Raw genomic sequence first — 18,590 nt, 5'->3', positions numbered from 1 at the left:
GATTCCTAAGGTCGGGTGGAACAGGAGCCTTCCAAATGCCTGGGGATCTTTTTTTTTTTTTTATCATCACCTTCTTTGCCCAAGACACAGCACTGTCCAAGACTCTACAACATGGCAACTGAGAGGACTCTTGTAGTGGGAATGTGGTAGGCAATGGGGAGGGTGGTGGGAAATAGTCCCTAACCATCTGGGCCTGGTATGTGGGGTAGAATAGTAGGGATGTTGGAATGGCTGGTGTGTGTGTGTGTGTGTACACATATAGGTGGGGACAACATAGCACCAGAGAACATCCCTCAGAACTGGCAAGGGGTAACTCTGACATATTTTGACCTGCTGTCTCCTGCTATGTCCACAAAGTGGGACACCTCCCTTTTGGGCTGCTCGGGGAAGGTATAGATTTGAAAGAGCACAGTTCTCAGAGGTCAAGAACCTGGGTTCAAATCCTGGCCCCTCCCTGACTTTCACACTGGAATCCCTAACAGTGGCTTCCTTCCAGCTCTAGAACTCCTCTCTCCTGTGATCCTAATAGGACAAGACTGAGAGTGAAGAGGGAAGGGCCATGGTGAAACAGTAAGTAGGACCTGAAGCAGGGAACTGGTATGTCTCGAAGTACAGGGTTTGGGCTTGGGTCATCAGGGAGGGAGAAGGGGTTTTGTCTGCCCTTGGCAGGGTGGGTGGAAGGCTTCCCTTCTCAACATAACTTCCTATTGGGATGGAGGTGTGGCCTCCCACCATCACATTTAGGTTATCTGGAGAACCATAGTAAAAAACAAGAACCATAATACAATCTTTGGGCTGTGTTTGCCTTCGGATATTTGAATTGGTGCCCAGCAGTCATCTAAGGAGACAGTGTGAACTTTATTGTAGTGTGTCTCAAACTCCTGAAACCCGGGTTTGTTCCCATCATCCTCTCTGCCCCAAGATACCACGCTGGTCCAGCACTCCACAATCTCTGGACAACTGCCACAGCCTCCTAAATATTGTCCTGATTTTGTCTCCCCACCCTCCCACCCAGAATGCAGTGAATTTTCCACACAGCAGCCACTTTATATGCAAAGAATCTAGAAGTCAGTAGGGGTGACTAAAAATTTGGCTATGGCTGTCATAAGCAACAGAGCCTTGCTGCAAACCCAGGCAGTCTGACCCTGAATTAGTCAGTCAGTGGTAAGAAGAGGGTTTTGGGATCAGACTGGCCTGAGGGTGAATCCCAGTTCTGCCATATTTTAGTTGTGTGAGCTTCAACACAGGGCTACTTTCTGTAATTTCAGGTTTCTTGCCTGTAAAATGACTACTGTAATCGTTTCTGAGATTATGCTGGCCTGGGCTAGAGTTGCAGCACCGGAAAATCAGAAAAACGGAAGGTGGACAGATTTGGGACATTCTGGAGTTAAGAGCTGATGGGACCTGTTAACGGATTGCATGTGGAGATTGAAGGATAGTAAACAAAAATGATTCCTCAGTTTCTCCTAGTGCAAGTGGGAGGATGCTCGGGTCATTATTGAGATGGGCCAGACTGGGAAGGCACAGGTTTTGGGTGAGGATGTGTACGTCAGAGATGGTCGTACGACACCCAAAGGAAGGTGTCACGTAGGCAGCGGAACTATGGGTCTGTAACTCCGGAGGCGAGGCCGGGGTCCATGTTGGAGACAAGAATCCGGAAGTCTTTAACCTATAGCGCAGCGCTGTTCAACAGAAATAGAACGTGAGCCACGTATATAATTAAAAATTTCCCAGTAGCCACATTAAAAAAGTAAAAAGAAATAGGTGAAGCTAACTTAAATAATATAATTATTTAACCCCATACATCTCAAATATTATCTGAACACGTTATCAATATGAAAATTTTCAGTGACGTCGTTTGCATTTTCTTCCACAGCTGGTATGTATTTTACATTTAGAACACATTTCACTCACACTCCTCACATTTCAAGCGCTCAGTTGCCACACGCGGGTTAGGGGGTACCTTCTGGTTCAGCACAGCAGTGAAGGTTTTTCAAAGCCAAGCGCCTAGACCCACCCGGGCAGTACGGACGAAGCACTTCCGTCGGAACACCCGGGACGGAAGTTGCGGCGGAACGGAAGTTACGCGTGTGCGCGCGCAGCCGCGGAGGGCTGAGACGGGATCCCGGTTCGTTGAGAAGTGGTTCCGCTGCGGGACGCTCGGCCCTCTGGCTGCGGGAGGTGAGCGGCGCGTCTCGGGAGGAGGTGGCCTGCATCCTCGCCCACCAGCCACCTCTGGGGGTGGAGCGGCGGCGGAGCCTGGGGAATGCGCGGTGTTCAAGGGGAGGATGGCGTGGTGGTTACGGCACCGACCCTGGAGTCACCCTGTCAGGGTTCGCACCCCAACCCCCGCTGCATACTTGTTTGTGACCTTGAACAAGTCACCCTCCACTCCGAGCCTTAGTTTTGTCACTTATGAAGTGAGGCTGACAGTAGAACCTGCCTCACAGTTGCTGTGAAGGTTAAATACGGTAATCCATGGGAAGCGCTTAGCACCATGCCCGATACGTTATAACCATCCAGTAAAATCTCTGGGATGCTCTGTGTTTATTTATGTTGAGATGAGGCTGTTGTCTCATTGTTATCGTCGACTGTCAGTTAATGTAGGGCCCTACAGTGGCCCCTACGTTGTGTTATGCAAGTATTTTATTTGAAGTGTCACAGTTGGTCCTCACAGCAGACATAGAGATAGGTACTATAATAGGTACTCTTATCCCCGTTTTACACATGAGGAAATGGAAGCTCCTAGAACTTAAGAAGCTTCCAGGTACCCAAAGTTACCAGGCAAGACAGACTCTGACTCTAGGGTCTTAACCACAGTGCTCTATACCCACCATGAAAAGGGATGGGGGTTGAAAGTGTGCAGTTACTGAAAATTTATTTATTGTATGTCAAGTTAGGTTTCAATATCTTTAATTCTCGTAACACCTCTGAGCGGTAGGTACCATTTTTATACTTATTTTACAGAGGAGGAATTGATGGCTCAGGGACAGGAATTTGATTTGTCCAATGTCTCACAACAAGTAAGGGGCAGAAATGGGTGACTTTAAAGTTCACACTAAAAGTTCTCTGTCTCATGAAAGTAGGTTGTCTTTGCTCCCGCCTGAAGTGCTGGTAGCATGTACAGCAGGTGATAAGGTTGGAGAAGTAACAGGCCACACCTGCTCATTTGACATGTATAGTACCTGCCATGAGCCAGTTATTAGAATGGGAGATACTGAGAATGTAGAAATGAATGAAATTTGTTCCCTGCTTTCAGGGACCTCCCAGCTTCTAAGGGATAAGAAGTAATTAACAGCAAAGTGTGATGAGTCTTGTGATAGTTAGAAAGAGGCTTTGAGAACCCAGAGGTGGACCCCAACCTAGAATTTGGGGCTGATGGCCAGGAAGGGCTTTCAGGAGGAAGCAGAGACCTAAAAGTAGCGTAGGAGTTGGTCAAGTCAGTTAAGAGAAGATATGCCAGCCAGAGAGAACAGCATGTGTAAAAGCCTAGAAGCTAGTGAAGATTAGTATAAAGATGTCTGATATGGCTGGAGTGAGGCAGTCAGGCTGGAGGTGTGTGGTCCATTAAGAATATGTGGTGGAAATTATGTCTCCTTTCGTGCTTTGAGTCACCTAATTTCCTTCCTAGGAGGCACCCACTATTTCTTATGCATTCTAGAGATAATGTGTGCATTTTCAGATATATACTTGAATATTCATGCCTTCTTTCCTCCGCAGATTCATGTAGTGCCTAGTACAGGTAGTATAGCACTTTGCTACCTTTCTTTTGTCATGTATAGATTCAGCTTACTGTCTAAGAGTTCCATCTTATTTCATTGTATGGATGTACTATGACTTATTTAACTAGTCCCCTAATGATCTTTTCCACTTCTTTGCTATTAGAAACACTGCTGCATCACATATCCTTGGGTGTAGGTTATTTTGCACATGTAGGAGTATATCTGTAGGATTAATACCTAGGAATGGAACTGCTTGGTCAAAGGGTTTGTGTGTTTGTAATTTTGATGGAAGGTGACAAATTGCCCTCTGTAAAGGTTATGCTATTTTTCCATCCCCCCAGACATATGTGAGAGAGTGGGAAGTTTGAAGGCAGTAATTTGAGAGTCTTGGAGGGTGGAGGGAGTCACTGATCTTGCCCTCATGTTAGATACTTTCCTTTTGAAGGAACCCAAAGGAAGATGCCCTCAGCAAGTGGTTTTCACAGTATGGGGAGGCAGTGTAGCAAGGTGGCTAGGGCCACAGACTTTGCAGTAATACAGACCTGTGTTTGAATCCCATCTTTGCTGCTTACTGGCTATGGGAGCTTAGGAAAGTCCCTCAGCCTCTCTGTGTCTATTTCCTCCTCTCAGTGGGGATAATAATAGTGTCTATTGCCTGTGTTGCTCAGGATTGCTGTGAAAGTTTAAAGAGTTAATATACTTAAAGCCCTTGGAACTGTTATGGCATAAGGTGTTGCTTTGTTATTTTGTCAGGGCTTCTCATTTCATCTCTACTACACTTTTGTTTTGAAAACAGACTGCCTGGATTTGCATCTCATCTCTGGCACTCCTTTGTGTGGTCTTTGGCAAATTGCCTTAGTTTTTTCACCTGTAAAATATTAAGGGTACCTTCTTTCTGGGTTATTGTGAGGATTAAATGTATTAGTACACTTGAAGTGCTTAGAGCAGTGCCCTATACATAGTGTTCAATAAATGTTGGTGATGACTGTCATTCTTTTGTAGACTTTGGGCTGTTTTTGTGCCATGCACCCTTTACAGTGTGTCCTCCGCATGCAGAGATGTCAGAGGTGGAGGCCCTTGGCCTCTGTGTCCTGGGTTCTGCTCAGGACCTGCAGGGCACACAGTGGTCTCCCCAGTACTGCATGTTCCAGTCCAGAGAGACAACAGGAGGCTGGAGTTTGGAAAGATTTCAACTCCAGGCTGGCCACTGGACCGACTTTTCAGCATTTTTTAAGAAATGCTTCAGTTCCTCAAGAGAAACCGTCTTCAGAAGTGGACGACCCACCCCCGTATCTCACAGTGGATGAACTTTCAGGAAGACAGAGAAAAGGTTGGTTTTACTTTTCTTCTCTTTAGGCTTCCTGCTTTGCTCCATTCCAGCATCCATGGTCTGATTTTTACTGTTCTTTTATTATAGTCTTGGCTTTGGAGGGTTAACAGAGTGGGAAGGCTGCTAAGTTATGGCATCTTTAAACTCCACCAAGTAACAATAATATAAAGAATCTTTCAGTTTTGGTACATGCAACCAGGGGATAGAAGTCCTGGGGAGTCCTCTTTTTGTTTACCTTTGGAAACTCTATAACCACTGTTCTGATTTTTAGATTATCTTAAGTTATGAGGCAGGTTTCACGATTGGTGCTGTAAAAATTCATTCTTTATGCTCAGTCAGAGGTTTTCTTAGAAACATAATGCAGTTATGCCTTTCAAAAACTTTGAAGAGACATTGAGACAACCAGACTTCTCCTCTTTTGCACTGTTTAAAAAAAAATTCCCTTTATGATTCTTAATAATTTAGTTGCAGTCATATGGTTCAAATTATTTTGTAATGTGCTATTTTTTAACATTTTTTATTGAGTTATAGTCAGTTTACAATGTTGTATCAATTTCCAGTGTAGAGCACAATTTTTCAGTTATACATGAGCATACATATATGCATTGTCGCATTCTTTTTCGCTTTGAGCTACCACAAGATCTTGTATATATTTCCCTGTGCTATACAGTATAATCTTGTTTATCTACTCTACATATACCTGTCAGTATCTACCAATTTTGAACTTTTGTAATGTGCTATTTTTATTTAACATTCTTCCAAATACTACAGTCTTCATAATTGAATTTTAAAAAATTGGTGTAAAACATCATGTGCTATATACCATGATGTTTTCCAATTGTTGGACGTTAGGTTGTTTCAACATTTTTTATGTTATAAATAACTCTGTAGTAAGTGTCACATATATATCTATACACATACACATATATAGATAGCTTTACTTCTTTAAAAATTTTTTTTCTAGAATAAATTTCTAAGAGTTGAATTGGTAAATCAAGCAGTCTGTATACCTTGTGACTCCTGCTAGGAACTTTGTGGTCCTTTATAATTTGTTGTTCCCTTCAGTCTCTCCCTGACGTAAATTTGGTGTTTTCTTTTTTTAGACAAGGAAAGTGAGCCAAGGAAGTTTTAAGAAAATATCCTGATTGTCGCTTTCTTTTTTTAAAAAAATTACTGTTATTTTCCATTGGTTTTCATGTGATTGTCCTTCAACTTTTAACTCCATTTAGAATTTATTTTGGTCTGTGGATTGCAGTGTGCTGGTGGGGGCAGGGAAGTTGATACAGGAATTCAGTTTGAAAGGACTTGTCAGAGTGTGAAATTAATGTTCTTAACACTTTGTGCAAATGTGTTTTATGAAATTATAGCCGTGTTTGCTTTTGCTTAAGATGTGTGAAGTCACTGTAGGAAGTTGCCTCATTTTTATTTTGTGGTTTTCTGTACCCTCTGGCCACTGCTGCCACCCCTAGAGGCTGGAGAACCTCATTTTGAGAAGGAGGAGCATAACATGTGGATTTAAATTATTTTCCCCCAGGTTGATAATCATTGCTGTCAGCTAGTCCTCCTTTTTCTAATTGTTTTTGTAGCCATTCTGATTCTTAGATGCATGTTTTTCCCATATTTTAAATGACATGGCTTATAATTGGCATGTGTATATAATATAGTATTTCTTTTGTTCTGAAAGGCTGTCATTAATTTGGGGGTGTATCTGGCAACTGATGGTATCTTAGAATTGAGGCGACAGGGGACATGGTGGAAAACCAGTTGCCTCAGGTGTTTCTGGGGCATTTGGGAAGGAGACTGAGACATGTGCTCCTTTTTTTGTCTGCTTACCATGCAATTGCCCTCTCAATGCAGTCTACCTTGAGACCTATGGCTGCCAGATGAATGTGAATGACACAGAGATAGCCTGGTCCATCTTACAGAAGAGTGGCTACCTGCGGACCAGTAACCTTCAAGAGGTATACACACGTGTCCTGTTTCCCCTGGTTGCCTGGGCCTGGACGAGATTCTGCATTTGTGTTGGTTCTTAGGTGGCGTTTCAGGAGCAGGGTATGGCCTAGTGAGAGTGAGTTCCCTTGAGGAAAGTGTGTAGCATGGGACCAAGGTGAACTTTTGTTCCAGTTATTTTTGAAACTTTTATGGTGGTGTTCACCTTTAGGCAGAGAACTAGGTTAAAAATGGGCTGTGAGGAGGGGAATGGGGAGTTAGTGTTAATGGGCACAGGTTTTAGTTGGGGAAGATGAAGTAGTTCTGGAGGTTAATGGTGGTGATGGTTGCACAACAGTGTGAATGTACATAATGCTTCTGAACTGTACACTTAAAAATGGTCAGAATGGTGAATTTTATGTTATGTGAGTTCTACCATAATTTAAAAGACAAAGGGCTGTAGGCAGTGATTCTACAAGGCTAATGTCACAGATAATTAATTTTCCTTTTTTTCCATGCTTTCCACTCAGGCTGATGTGATTCTCCTTGTCACGTGTTCTATCAGGTGGGAATTTGTTCTTTAACTAGAGAGTGAATATATCTTACATAATAATGCCAGAGCCAATAGTGCCAGCCTGGTGCTACCTGTGGAGATGAGCCAGTGGATTTGCAGTTTTACAGCAGGAGAGATAGTGATGATAGAACTGGTCAGCATTTGCTGAGCACGTATTCTGTGTCAGGTCCTGTGCTGAGTGCTATGCGTGCACTAATTCTCACAACAACCCTGTGAGGTAGGTGTTGTTATAAAACTCACTTTATTGATGGGGAAACTGAGAGTGTCCTAAGTCACCCAACTTTCCCTAGAGTTTTTCTTGCAGCCAATAGCACATGTTTATGATGTAGCTCACATTATAAGGGCTGGATGCAGTCAGTGGCTAGGGATGGAGTTCTTCTGAATGGAGATGGGGACATCCATCAGAAGTGAACATACCCTATTTATTACTTTGTTTCTGTGTACAAGGCACATTAGTGTTTTGTTTCCCCAGCTGGCTATACTATCAATTAATCCAGCATTTTTGTTCTGAGGGTCTCTGTTGTGAGACACTGGACTTGGTACTTTGGGAGATTCAGAAATGCACACTTCTTCCAAGGAGCCTGGCTTTGAGGACTTTAGTCTGAGGTGGGAACTAAGATGCACAAATAGCTCTTACATCTGGCAGAAAGCACTAGGTAAGAAATCAAACAGTTAAAAGAGAAGTTGCTGGGTACAGAGAAAAATATAGTTAAAATGATAGGAGAACAAACTCTCCAACAGAGGAGAGTTGGGGAAGGCTTTGTGAAGTAGGTTGTTTCTGAGTTTGGCTTAAAGGCTTGTCAGGTTGTGGAAATGTGCAGGGAGGATTTGATTTTAGAAATGGTGAATTACAGCAGGTCGTGCTTCTTCAGTTCGCTCCCTGCCTATGTTCCCTAAGCCTCAAAGGTAGATATTCATTCAAAGGTTTGAAGGTTGGTTTTGTTTTCTTCTCATTGTCTTACTCTTTTATATTGCTTTGTAGTTTATTTTCAGATTCAGGTCTACCTCTTCTGATCTCTGTAGGGAAAAGGCTGAACAGACCATCTGGAATCGTTTACAACAGCTCAAAGTTCTGAAGTCAAAACGGCTCCGCTCCCGAGTGCCTCTGAGGATTGGGATTCTAGGTACCTGGTAATTTGCAGATTTTGTGAGTTTTGAGACTTGAGCTCCATGTAGCTTTATATGCTAGAGTTTCCCTCAGAGGCTGGATTCCCAGTGGTGAAGAAATCATACATCCCATTCAACTCTTGTACTTCATGTCAGAGGCTGTAGGATTAAATGAAATAAAGTTCATAAAAGGGCTTTTCTTAGTGCCTTGAAAGTAATAGGTACAAACCAACTAAATAACAACTCCCCATTCCTCCTTCACTTCAGTCCCTGGAAGCCACTATTCTGCTCTCTGCCTCTATGAATTTTAGGTACACTCTAGGTACTTCACGTAAATGAAGTCACGCAGTATTTTTGTGGCTTTTTTCACTTAGCACAATGTCCTCAAGGTTCATCCAGGTTGTAGCGTGTGTCAGAATTGCCTTCCTTCTTAAGGCTGAATAATACTCCACTGTATTTATATACCACATCTATTGATAAGACACTTGACTTGCTTCTGCTTTTTGACTACTGTGAATGATGCTGCTATAAGCATGGTTGCCCAACCAAGAATAGTTCTTAAACAAATGTTTTTAAAGGGTGTTTGTAATAAAATGGGCTTTTAAGTTCTATAGTCTTACTAACAGCAATGTTTTTTTGGTTATGAAAGAGACCAGCATAGATGGTTAACTCATTTCTTGTAGGTTTTAGTAAGTATTAATGGGCAAGAAGAGGGGTAAAGGGCATAAGTCTATTGTATATAAGTTTTATTTATTTTAAAAAAAACTAATTTTGTTTTTTCATAGGGGGAGGTAATTAGGTATTTTTCTTAAATGGAGGTACTAGGGATTGAACCCAGGACCCCCTATGTGCTAAGCATGTGCTCTACTACTGAGCTATACTTCCCTCCCCCCAAGTTTTATTTTAAATAATAAGTCCCTGATGCAAAATAGTTTTTATTTGTAGCACCAAGTAATTTTCAATTGAAAAAAGAGGTGGCTACATAAGTTTTTGGATGGTGGTTTGGTTTTTTTCCAGGCACTTAATTGAATTGCTCTAGAGCCCTTTTCTCATGGTTTTCTTGTATAGGAAGATACAGGTTCCAGAGCTATGAAAGTGTTGGGCAGATCTGAGGGATGATGCTAAACTCTTGGAGAAATTTTTGTGCTCTAGTCTCTGATCCACCTGGGGACGATGTGTCCTTGAGAAGAAGCCATGAGACCAGATGAATTTGGAAACAGATGCTTAGCTTGTTTCCTTTTCCCTCCCAGGCTGCATGGCTGAGAGATTAAAGGAAGAGATTCTCAGCAGGGAGAAGATGGTGGATGTTTTGGCTGGTCCAGATGCCTATCGGGACCTTCCTCGGCTCCTTGCTGTTGCCGAATCAGGCCAGCAAGCTGCCAACGTCCTGCTGTCTCTGGATGAGACCTATGCCGATGTCATGCCAGTCCAGACGAGCCCCAGTGCCACTTCTGCCTTTGTGTGAGTCCCTGACCAAGAGACAGGGAGTCAGCTTCTCCTTCTCACTTTTAAAGTAACATGTTAACTTTATTACATTGAGAAAAATTAATGCACATAGGAAAAAGTACAAAAGACAAAAAATGATGTAGTAAGACTCTTCTTATACCTGTCGTCTTCAGTCTCCAAGACTACCTCTCAGAGGCAGCCATGTTAGTAATTTCTTGTCTAATCCTTTCAGAAGTATTTTTTGCATTTGCATTCATCTACATAATGTGGAATCTTTCTTACCCTCCTTTCTACACTCTTACTTTGTCACTCAAGAAAATATCTTGGGCTTTCCTGATCTTTTTTTTCTTCTTCCCCTGATCTTCTAAGTTAAAAAAAGAAAAAAGATCTGGTGACAAAGTAGTTCATATTTGTTGAAGAATATGTGGAGAGATAGAAAAACATAAAGAAGAGAGTAAGAATTACCTATACTCCTGCCTCCTAAGATAAACACTGTTATCATTTTGATGTATATTAATTCCGTCCTTTCTTCTGCATGTGTGTGTATTTATAAAAATTACCTCTTGGTGTATTGGTTTTACAGCCTTCTTTTATTTAAAATGATGGACATTTGTTATGTCATTAGACTTCCTGTAACAGAGATTGGCAAATAGACGTACAACCTTCTTTTATAAATAAAGTTGTATTGAAATACAGCCATGTCCACTTGTTTACAAATTATCTATGGCTCCTTTTGCCATTACAGTATCTGAATCAGAATTGAGTAGTTGTGAGGAGGATAAGTCTCTACTATGTGGTCTGCAAAGCCTCAAATATTTACGATCTGGTTTTTTGCAGAAAAAGTTCACCAGCCTCTCATTTTAATGGCTATCTAATACTCTGTTGTTGGAATGCTTAATAAAAGTTAATAGCTAACATTTAATAGTTCTTCAGTGAACATCTTTGATACATACCTATCTATAATTATTTCCTTAAGATAAATTGAGGTTTTCATATACAGGATGCAAATATAAGAGGGTGGTATAATTTAGATGCTTATGATTTGGGCCAGAAATGAGTGAGAAATGCAGAACCTTGTGTTTTAAATCCAAGGTCTCCACTCCTTATATGTGGTTTTAATACTATTTTTTCTGGTGTAGATTTTAAAAGTTCAAAATTATATAAATATAAATAGTAGAAAGTCCAGGTGTCGTACATCTGCACCCCATTCCTTCACCTCAGGTTAACCATTATATCTACCAGGTAGTCTGGTTTATATCCTGTGATTATCAGATAATAGTTTTTAACAATAAAAAATGTCTGCTTTATAGTTTTGTAGATCTTTAGATTGGTCCAATGTGAGCATGTTGCCAAGAGAATTCAGAGCCAAAGGATAATGCCAAGGGAGCTGTGACCTGCTCCTTGGGTTGGACCAAGTCATCCTACTCCTGTTGCTAAGTTCTGGTGCTTTCCTCCCCAGGTCTATCATGAGAGGCTGTGACAACATGTGCAGCTACTGCATTGTACCTTTCACACGTGGCCGGGAGAGGAGTCGGCCTGTTGCCTCTATATTAGAGGAAGTGAGGAAGCTTTCTGAGCAGGTGAAAAATTCTCCAGGCTTTCTTACTGTGACCATGTCTGTGGGAGGATGAGGACAACTTTTCTATTCTTGCAGTCTGTGCTCTCTCTAAGCTATACAAGTTTAGAAAAATATCTGACCAGAAAGAAGTACCTAGGTATACCTCTTTGGTTTGCTGCCAACAAATTATAGGCAGATCCACTGAGATGTTTGCTTAGGAGGCAGCACAGTAGAATGGAGAGAGCATGAGTTTAGAATTAGATGATTGTGAGTCCTGGTTCCACCATTCTCTGGCTTGTTGCCCTGGCACAGGTCATTTAACTATCTTTTTTTTTTTTTTAAACATTTTTTATTGATTTATAATCATTTTACAATGTTGTGTCAAATTTTTTTTTTAATTGAAGTATAGTCAGTTTACAATGTTGTGTCAATTTCTGGTGTACAGCATAATGTTTCAGTCATACATATACATACATATTCCTTTTCATATTCTTTTTTGTTATAGGTTACTACAAGATATTGAATATAGTTCCCTGTGCTATACAGAAAGAACTTATTACTTATGTATTTCTTATATAGTAGTTAATATTTGCAAATCTCAAACTCTCAGTTTGTCCCTTCCCACCCCCTTAACAAACCATAAGTTTGTTTTCTATGTCTGTGAGTCTGTATATGTTTTGTAAATAAGTTCATTTGTGTCTTTTTTTTTTTTTTTTGACTGTCTTCTTCAAAACACTGTTTCCTGATCTGTGAAAAGAGGGTAAAATAATACCTTCTTTGCTGGGTTATTGGAAGGATTGTTATTGGAAGGATATAGTAATTTAAATATATATATATATTTTTACATTTTTATTGATTCATAATCATTTTACAGTGTGTCAAATTCCAGTGTTCAGTACAATTTTTCAGTCATACATGGACATATACACACTCATTGTCACATTTTTTTCTCTGTGATTTATCATAACATTTTGTGTATATTTCCCTGTGCTATACAGTGTAATCTTGTTTATCTGTTCTACAATTTTGAAATCCCAGTCTATCCCTTCCCACCCTCTACCCCACCCCCGTAATTTAAATATTTTTAAACTACCCTGACACACAGTAAGTTTTCGGAGAATGATTTATCAGTTTGTGTATTCTAGGGTATTCCCAAATCTTTTGTTCATTTTATCACTGAGCCAGCTCACTAGTTGAGGGACAGAGGATTGGTCAGGATAGTGAGTCAGATCAGAAGCCAAAAGGAAGATACTGTCTGTCTTCCTCCTATTGGGATCTGGTTCCTCAGTCTTTGAGGAGTTCTCTCTCTAACCCTAGACCCTAGTCTTCTAGCCCTGCAGAAGAGGACAGTAGGTGGGTTGTTGATAAAGTATTGCAAATTACAGCATGGCTTTTTACCCTTGAGTAATTATACATCCCTGAAAAATAAGGATATTTTCAATACCATTAATTCTAACAAGATTAACAAAAATTGCTAAATTTCATCTCATCCTAATCCACCCATATTCACATTTTCCCAATTGTTCATGTTTTGCATTTGGTCATTATGTCTTTTTATATGTGCGTGTATTTTACTTAATTTTATACACTGCTTAAAAAATATTTTTTTTTGTTTTGGAATAACTTTAAATTCATAAAAATGTTGCAAAGATGAAGTTACGTCTAATGTTAACATCTTAACATTGGTACATTTTTCAAAACTGAAAGATTAACGTTGGTACATTACTAGTAAGTAACTTTAAAGTTTATTCTGATTTTTGCCAGCTTCCCCACTAATGTCTTCTTTCTTTTTCAGAATCCAGTCCAGGATCCACATGCACTTAGTATGTTTTAAATTAACATTATGTCACAACTTATTAAAATAAATAGTCTTTATGAAGGCTAGAGTTAAGACAGTTAAATGCATTGCATGATCCTGGAGTGGATTCTGATCAGGGAAAAAAAAGTTATAAAAAATAATATTTTTATGTGTTGTGATCTCACTGCCTAAGCAGTTTTGTATCCTCTCCATAATAATGTGAACATTTTCTCATGTCATTAGCAGTGTTTAGCTTTATTTTTGTAGTTGTGGGGCCTTCTGTGGTATAGATGCACTGGAATTACTTGTAGGACAGCAGCTTTAAAATTTCTTTCAGTTCTTCCCCTGGTAAAATAGTGCTGTGTATATCTTTATGCATTAATCTTTGTCAGTCTTAATGATTATATCCATAAGATAAATTCCTAGACATGTCACTACTGAATAAAGACTAAAAAAAGTTATAATAAAGGATGTAGTATGGACAGTTAGTAAAAATTTAATTTGTCGAATGTGGACTGGATAATAGTATTGTATCAGTATTTCTGATTTTGACAATTGCCCTGTGACTGTGTAAGAGAATGTTCTTATTTTTAGGAAATATATGCTAAAATATTTAGAGGTGAAAGAGGCTAATGCTTGTAACTTAGAAGTCTCAGAAAAATGTGTGCTTACGTATATGTGTGTAGAGAGAGAGCGTGTATATATGATTGTGTGGATGTGAATGATAAACAAATGGGGCACAATGTTAACAGTCATTGAATCTGGGCAGAGAGTATATGGGAGTTTTTTGTACCATTGTAGTTTTTCTGTAAGTTTGAAATTATGTCAAAGTAAAGTTACAAAAGATAGTCTTTATAGCAATCATTATTCTTTCTGAAATTTTATAATGCAAAATTTCAGATACAGACAAGTTGAAAGTCTAGTCCAATAAAGATGATTATTAACATTTTGTCATATGTCCTTTGTCTACCTATCTCTATAGCTATATAAATATATTTTTTCTGAATCATCTGAAAGTAAGTGGTAGACATCAGATCACCTAACCCTGTATACTTTAGTATGCATCTTCTCAGAATAAAGAATTTTCCCCTTATAACCATAATATCATTATCACATGTAGAAAATAAAACAGTTAACTAATATCTAATATGTAACCCATCTTCAACTTTATAATTATCCAAAAACATCTTATTGCTGTTCTATTTTCAAAACAAGATCCAATCAAGATTTGTGTAGTTCCATTTGATTGTTATATTTCTTCAGTCTGTCTTAATCTAAAACAGTCCTTTTACTTTATTGTTGTTTGCTTTAAATGATGCATTAAACATGTCTGGATTTGTCTGATTGCTTCCTCATATTGTCACTTAAAATATTCCCCTGAATTCTGGTAACCTGAAACTTAGGTGTAAAAGCCTGTTTTGATTTAAGCTAAATATTTTTGGGAAGAATACTACATAGGTGATGATTATGTAACATTCAACTGACAGAATTGTGTCATAATTTGATTTGTGCTGTTATAAATTAACCATTATTATTGTTTTCTGAGGGGGAGGTAATTAGATTTCTTCATTGATTTCCGCTTGGAGGAGGTACCGGGGATTGAACCCGGGACCTCTTGGATGCTGAGCATGCGCTCTACCACTTGAGCTGTATCTTTCCCCCTAACCGTTATTATTGAACATTGGATTTGCATCCAGGTGTTTTGCTATTCTAAAAAATACTTTGCAAATTTTTATATAAAGTTTTATCCTGAAGTTCAGTTCTTTAGACAAAATGCTCAAATATGAAATGATTGGGTTAATGACAGAACACATTTATGATGGCTCTTGGTAGGTTTAACTAGTTTTAATTAGTGATTTGGCATGAAGCTTCTAGACAACTTTTCAATTGTATTCGATATACTTTTTTTCCTTTTTCAGGGGCTGAAAGAAGTGACACTCCTTGGTCAGAATGTTAATAGTTTTCGGGACACTTCAGAGGTCCAGTTCAACAATGCAGTGTCCACCAACCTCAGCCGTGGCTTTTCCAGCAACTATAAAACCAAGCAAGGGGGCCTTCGTTTTGCTCACCTTCTAGATCAGGTCTCCAGAATAGATCCTGAAATGAGGATCCGTTTTACCTCTCCCCACCCCAAGGATTTTCCTGATGAGGTGTGTATTGACAGTTTACTGTGTCAAACTGATATCAGTATCCGTAAGCATGCCAAAGGTTGGACCCAGTAGGAGTCAGCAGAGGCCTCTGCCCTCAGAGGATCAGGGGATCCTATGATGTATTGCTGTATTGCCCTCTTGAATCTACTGGTCCTTTGGAAAGATTTAGAGTCCACCAAGGTGGGGGCAGGTATAGGACTGATATTAATGGGAGGTTAAGACCGCACGAGGTTAAGACCACACAAGGTGGTGTGGGAAGGACAGGTAGGGAGGTAATGTGATGCAGTGGAAAGCAGTCCAGACTTTGGCGTCAGACAGAGCTGAATTCAATCCTGGCTTTTCCACTGCTTTATTAGTAGGGGTGACCTTTTCAGCTAATCTTCTTTTGTAAAGTGGTTAGTAATCACCTCTTGCTTTGGGTTACTGGGAAATAGATATAATATGTGGAAGGTACTCAGCAAAGTGATTGGTATGGAGGATGTAGCTCACATGTGAAATTTTTTAGGGGAGGTTTTTTTTGTTTTGGTAAAATGTCTGTCTTTTTGGCCCCACCCCTACTTTTCTCCCTCTGGATTATTTGTCTTCTTATTGAGTTGTGAAAGTTCTTTATATATTCTTGATACAAATCATTTGTCAATGTATTTTTTCAAGTATTTTCTCCTAGTTTCAGTTTCTTGGTGGGTGTCTTTTAAAGTGGCTAATTAGTTTGTTAAGCTAGATGAAACAAATGCCATTTTTCCTTTCTTGTCTGTGTCAGCACTACCCCTAAAAAGCCCCATAGCTCTCACCTCTGCTTACTTTCTTCACTCTGAAAGCAGAGATGCCATGAGGTGAAGTGTCTGGGACAGACATTACATGGCTTTTGCAAAAGTAAAGAATTGGATAATTTGTGTGTTTGGTTTAAACAGCTTCTTAACTCTCGAAAATTAACCTCGGTGGAGAAACAGTGGGGATGATGTTCCTTTCTGCAAGATTCTTTGGTGATACTTTGATGATTTTTAATGTGCTCTGTTTGTTCAGGTTCTGCAGCTGATTCATGAGAGAGACAACATCTGTAAACAGATCCACCTACCAGCCCAGAGTGGAAGCAGCCGTGTATTGGAGGCTATGCAGAGGGGGTCAGACTTGCTTGGGGAGGGGCATCTCACACCTTTCCTTGTTTCCTTAAGGACTCAGCAGTGTCTAAGAACCTAGCATAGTATGTGGCACATAGTAGCTGCTCAGTAAATATTTATTCTATGAGTAAACCCATGGATATTGTAACTTGCTTCTGTTCACTCTATAAATATAGACTAAGGACTGGATCACTCATTTCGTTTGTTTAGCATGTTTTTTATTATGTACCTACTGTGTGACACACTGAGATTTTAGTCATTAAGCTTTTAACATTTATCAAGTTTTTTAGGTCTTGGAATTTAAATGTAGCTCTCTGCATTCCTTTACTTTGGGAATAGTCAGTATGCAGAAATAAGACTGAAAGGAAAATGTGACAAATGGCAAGCTGTATGGAACTGGTGATTTGCCTTGTTTTCCACATTTGGCAAAGAGTTTTAGAGATCTTAAATGTTTAATCTGTCTTCATTTCTTAGTTAAATAAAAAGGGTTATTTAAAATAATTTATATTCTTGAATTAAGAATTTATAAGCTCTGGATTAGGTTACAGTACAGGATTTGGATTAACAGGGCTCTTTTGGATACTTTAACCTAGCCCTGTACTGTCTTATGTGAATGAGAAGTGATTACATGTGGTAATTCATAGTGTTATCTTTATATAGCATTAATTTAAAGAAGGTTGATTCATTTAAGCTTGTTCTTTTTGTTCTTTATTGTAGATATTCAAGAGAAGCTTATGTGGAATTAGTTCATCATATCAGAGAGTCTATTCCAGGTACATTTAAGAAACATATTTTGTTGAGCCTGTTACTCTACCAGGGACCACAGTCTTCTTGGTCAGATACAGGCAGCACTGTGGAGCGCATCGTGTCACCTTTTACACTTCTTTTGATCCTCTGCATTTTTCTCTTTCTCTTTATTCCTTTCTGATTTCTTAATGTCTTGGTCTTGGTCGAAATACTCAGAGGTGTGGATTAGCTTGTGTTCTCAAGGCTAAAGTGGTTCCTTTTCTATAGTTTTTGTGTTTATGAGCATATGGAAGAGACCTTGATTCTTCTTGTTAACTGGCAAAGATATGGTCTCAATTAGTTCTAGTTTGGTTTTATGATTTTATTTTATGGCGGAACTGGTGACTGAACCTAGGACCTGGTGCATGCTAAGCACACGTTCTACCATTGAGCTGTATGCTCCCCCCAGTTCTGATTTGGGGGCAATTGATATTTTTAAAAATGTGTACTTAGAGGTAATTTCCTTTCCTATTATCATAACCTTTACTCCCTTTTCTCTTTTCCCTTCCTCCTAATAAAATTACTCTGTAGTCTTTTAGTTTAGATTTGTTGGCGGGGTCTACTTTTTTTTTTTAAATGAATTTCTGATTATTGTAACTTGCATTGTGCACAGATACTTTCATGTGGATGGGGCAGGGTAGTGCTTGGGCTGCGGTTTCCTCATCTATTACATGGAGTTAGTAGTACTCACCTCCTTGGATTGTTGGGATAATTAAATAAAGTGTGTTAGAACAATTGTATTTAACTTCAAAAGTATATGTTTGTATGAGGTACTATAAGTTCTTCACCAGTAAAAACAGGACAAAGTTGAAAAAAATGGGCTCCAACTATGTCCCTAAATCCAACATGTGAAGTGAAAAATACCTTTTCTGGTGCTGAAGGAAATGTAGACTGAGAAGCCGGGCTCTGGCATGAGAACACTGTTCATGAGCAGGCCTTTCCCCTCTTGTCCTATAATGACTTCTCTTTCACTTGCACATGGGTTGAGCAGCTCCAGGGAAGGCCTTACAGTTACTGTCCCTCCTTCTGGGACCCACAAGTGCCAAAGGCCTCTGTTGAAGGTAAGCAGCAGTGA

At 39.6% G+C, this 18,590-nt stretch overlaps 1 protein-coding gene and 2 long non-coding RNA genes across 5 annotated transcripts in view; 1 reads left to right on the top strand and 2 right to left on the bottom strand.

Annotated features, from left to right (window-relative positions):
- Window positions 1-839: 839 nt before the first annotated feature.
- LOC140687413 (uncharacterized) lies at window positions 840-2,071 on the bottom strand. The gene is made up of 2 exons (XR_012061694.1): window positions 1,964-2,071; window positions 840-1,682 (listed from the first exon to the last, which is right to left on the bottom strand). It is a non-coding gene; the product is annotated as an uncharacterized lncRNA (long non-coding RNA).
- Window positions 2,063-18,590, top strand: part of CDK5RAP1 (CDK5RAP1 mitochondrial tRNA methylthiotransferase) — a 28,958-nt gene continuing 12,430 nt past the window's right edge. The window contains exons 1-10 of one of the 3 annotated variants that reach the window (XM_072944040.1): window positions 2,063-2,181; window positions 4,761-5,052; window positions 6,910-7,013; window positions 7,512-7,546; window positions 8,579-8,679; window positions 9,913-10,123; window positions 11,568-11,688; window positions 15,384-15,614; window positions 16,635-16,732; window positions 17,447-17,502. In XM_072944040.1, the coding sequence (XP_072800141.1) occupies window positions 4,773-5,052; window positions 6,910-7,013; window positions 7,512-7,546; window positions 8,579-8,679; window positions 9,913-10,123; window positions 11,568-11,688; window positions 15,384-15,614; window positions 16,635-16,732; window positions 17,447-17,502 (1,237 nt within the window). In that variant the 5' untranslated portion in view covers window positions 2,063-2,181; window positions 4,761-4,772. Of the gene's footprint in view, window positions 2,182-4,724; window positions 5,053-6,909; window positions 7,014-7,511; window positions 7,547-8,578; window positions 8,680-9,912; window positions 10,124-11,567; window positions 11,689-15,383; window positions 15,615-16,634; window positions 16,733-17,446; window positions 17,503-18,590 lie in introns of all 3 variants that reach the window. The other 2 variants (XM_072944041.1, XM_072944039.1) reach the window with 2 other exon arrangements.
- Window positions 8,240-18,524, bottom strand: LOC140687414 (uncharacterized). Its single transcript, XR_012061695.1, has 2 exons — window positions 18,380-18,524; window positions 8,240-8,821 (listed from the first exon to the last, which is right to left on the bottom strand). It is a non-coding gene; the product is annotated as an uncharacterized lncRNA (long non-coding RNA).

This window comes from Vicugna pacos, chromosome 19 (assembly GCF_048564905.1).
Source record: "Vicugna pacos chromosome 19, VicPac4, whole genome shotgun sequence".
Taxonomy (NCBI): domain Eukaryota; kingdom Metazoa; phylum Chordata; class Mammalia; order Artiodactyla; family Camelidae; genus Vicugna; species Vicugna pacos.
This window is presented reverse-complemented; position numbering and strand designations above follow the sequence as displayed.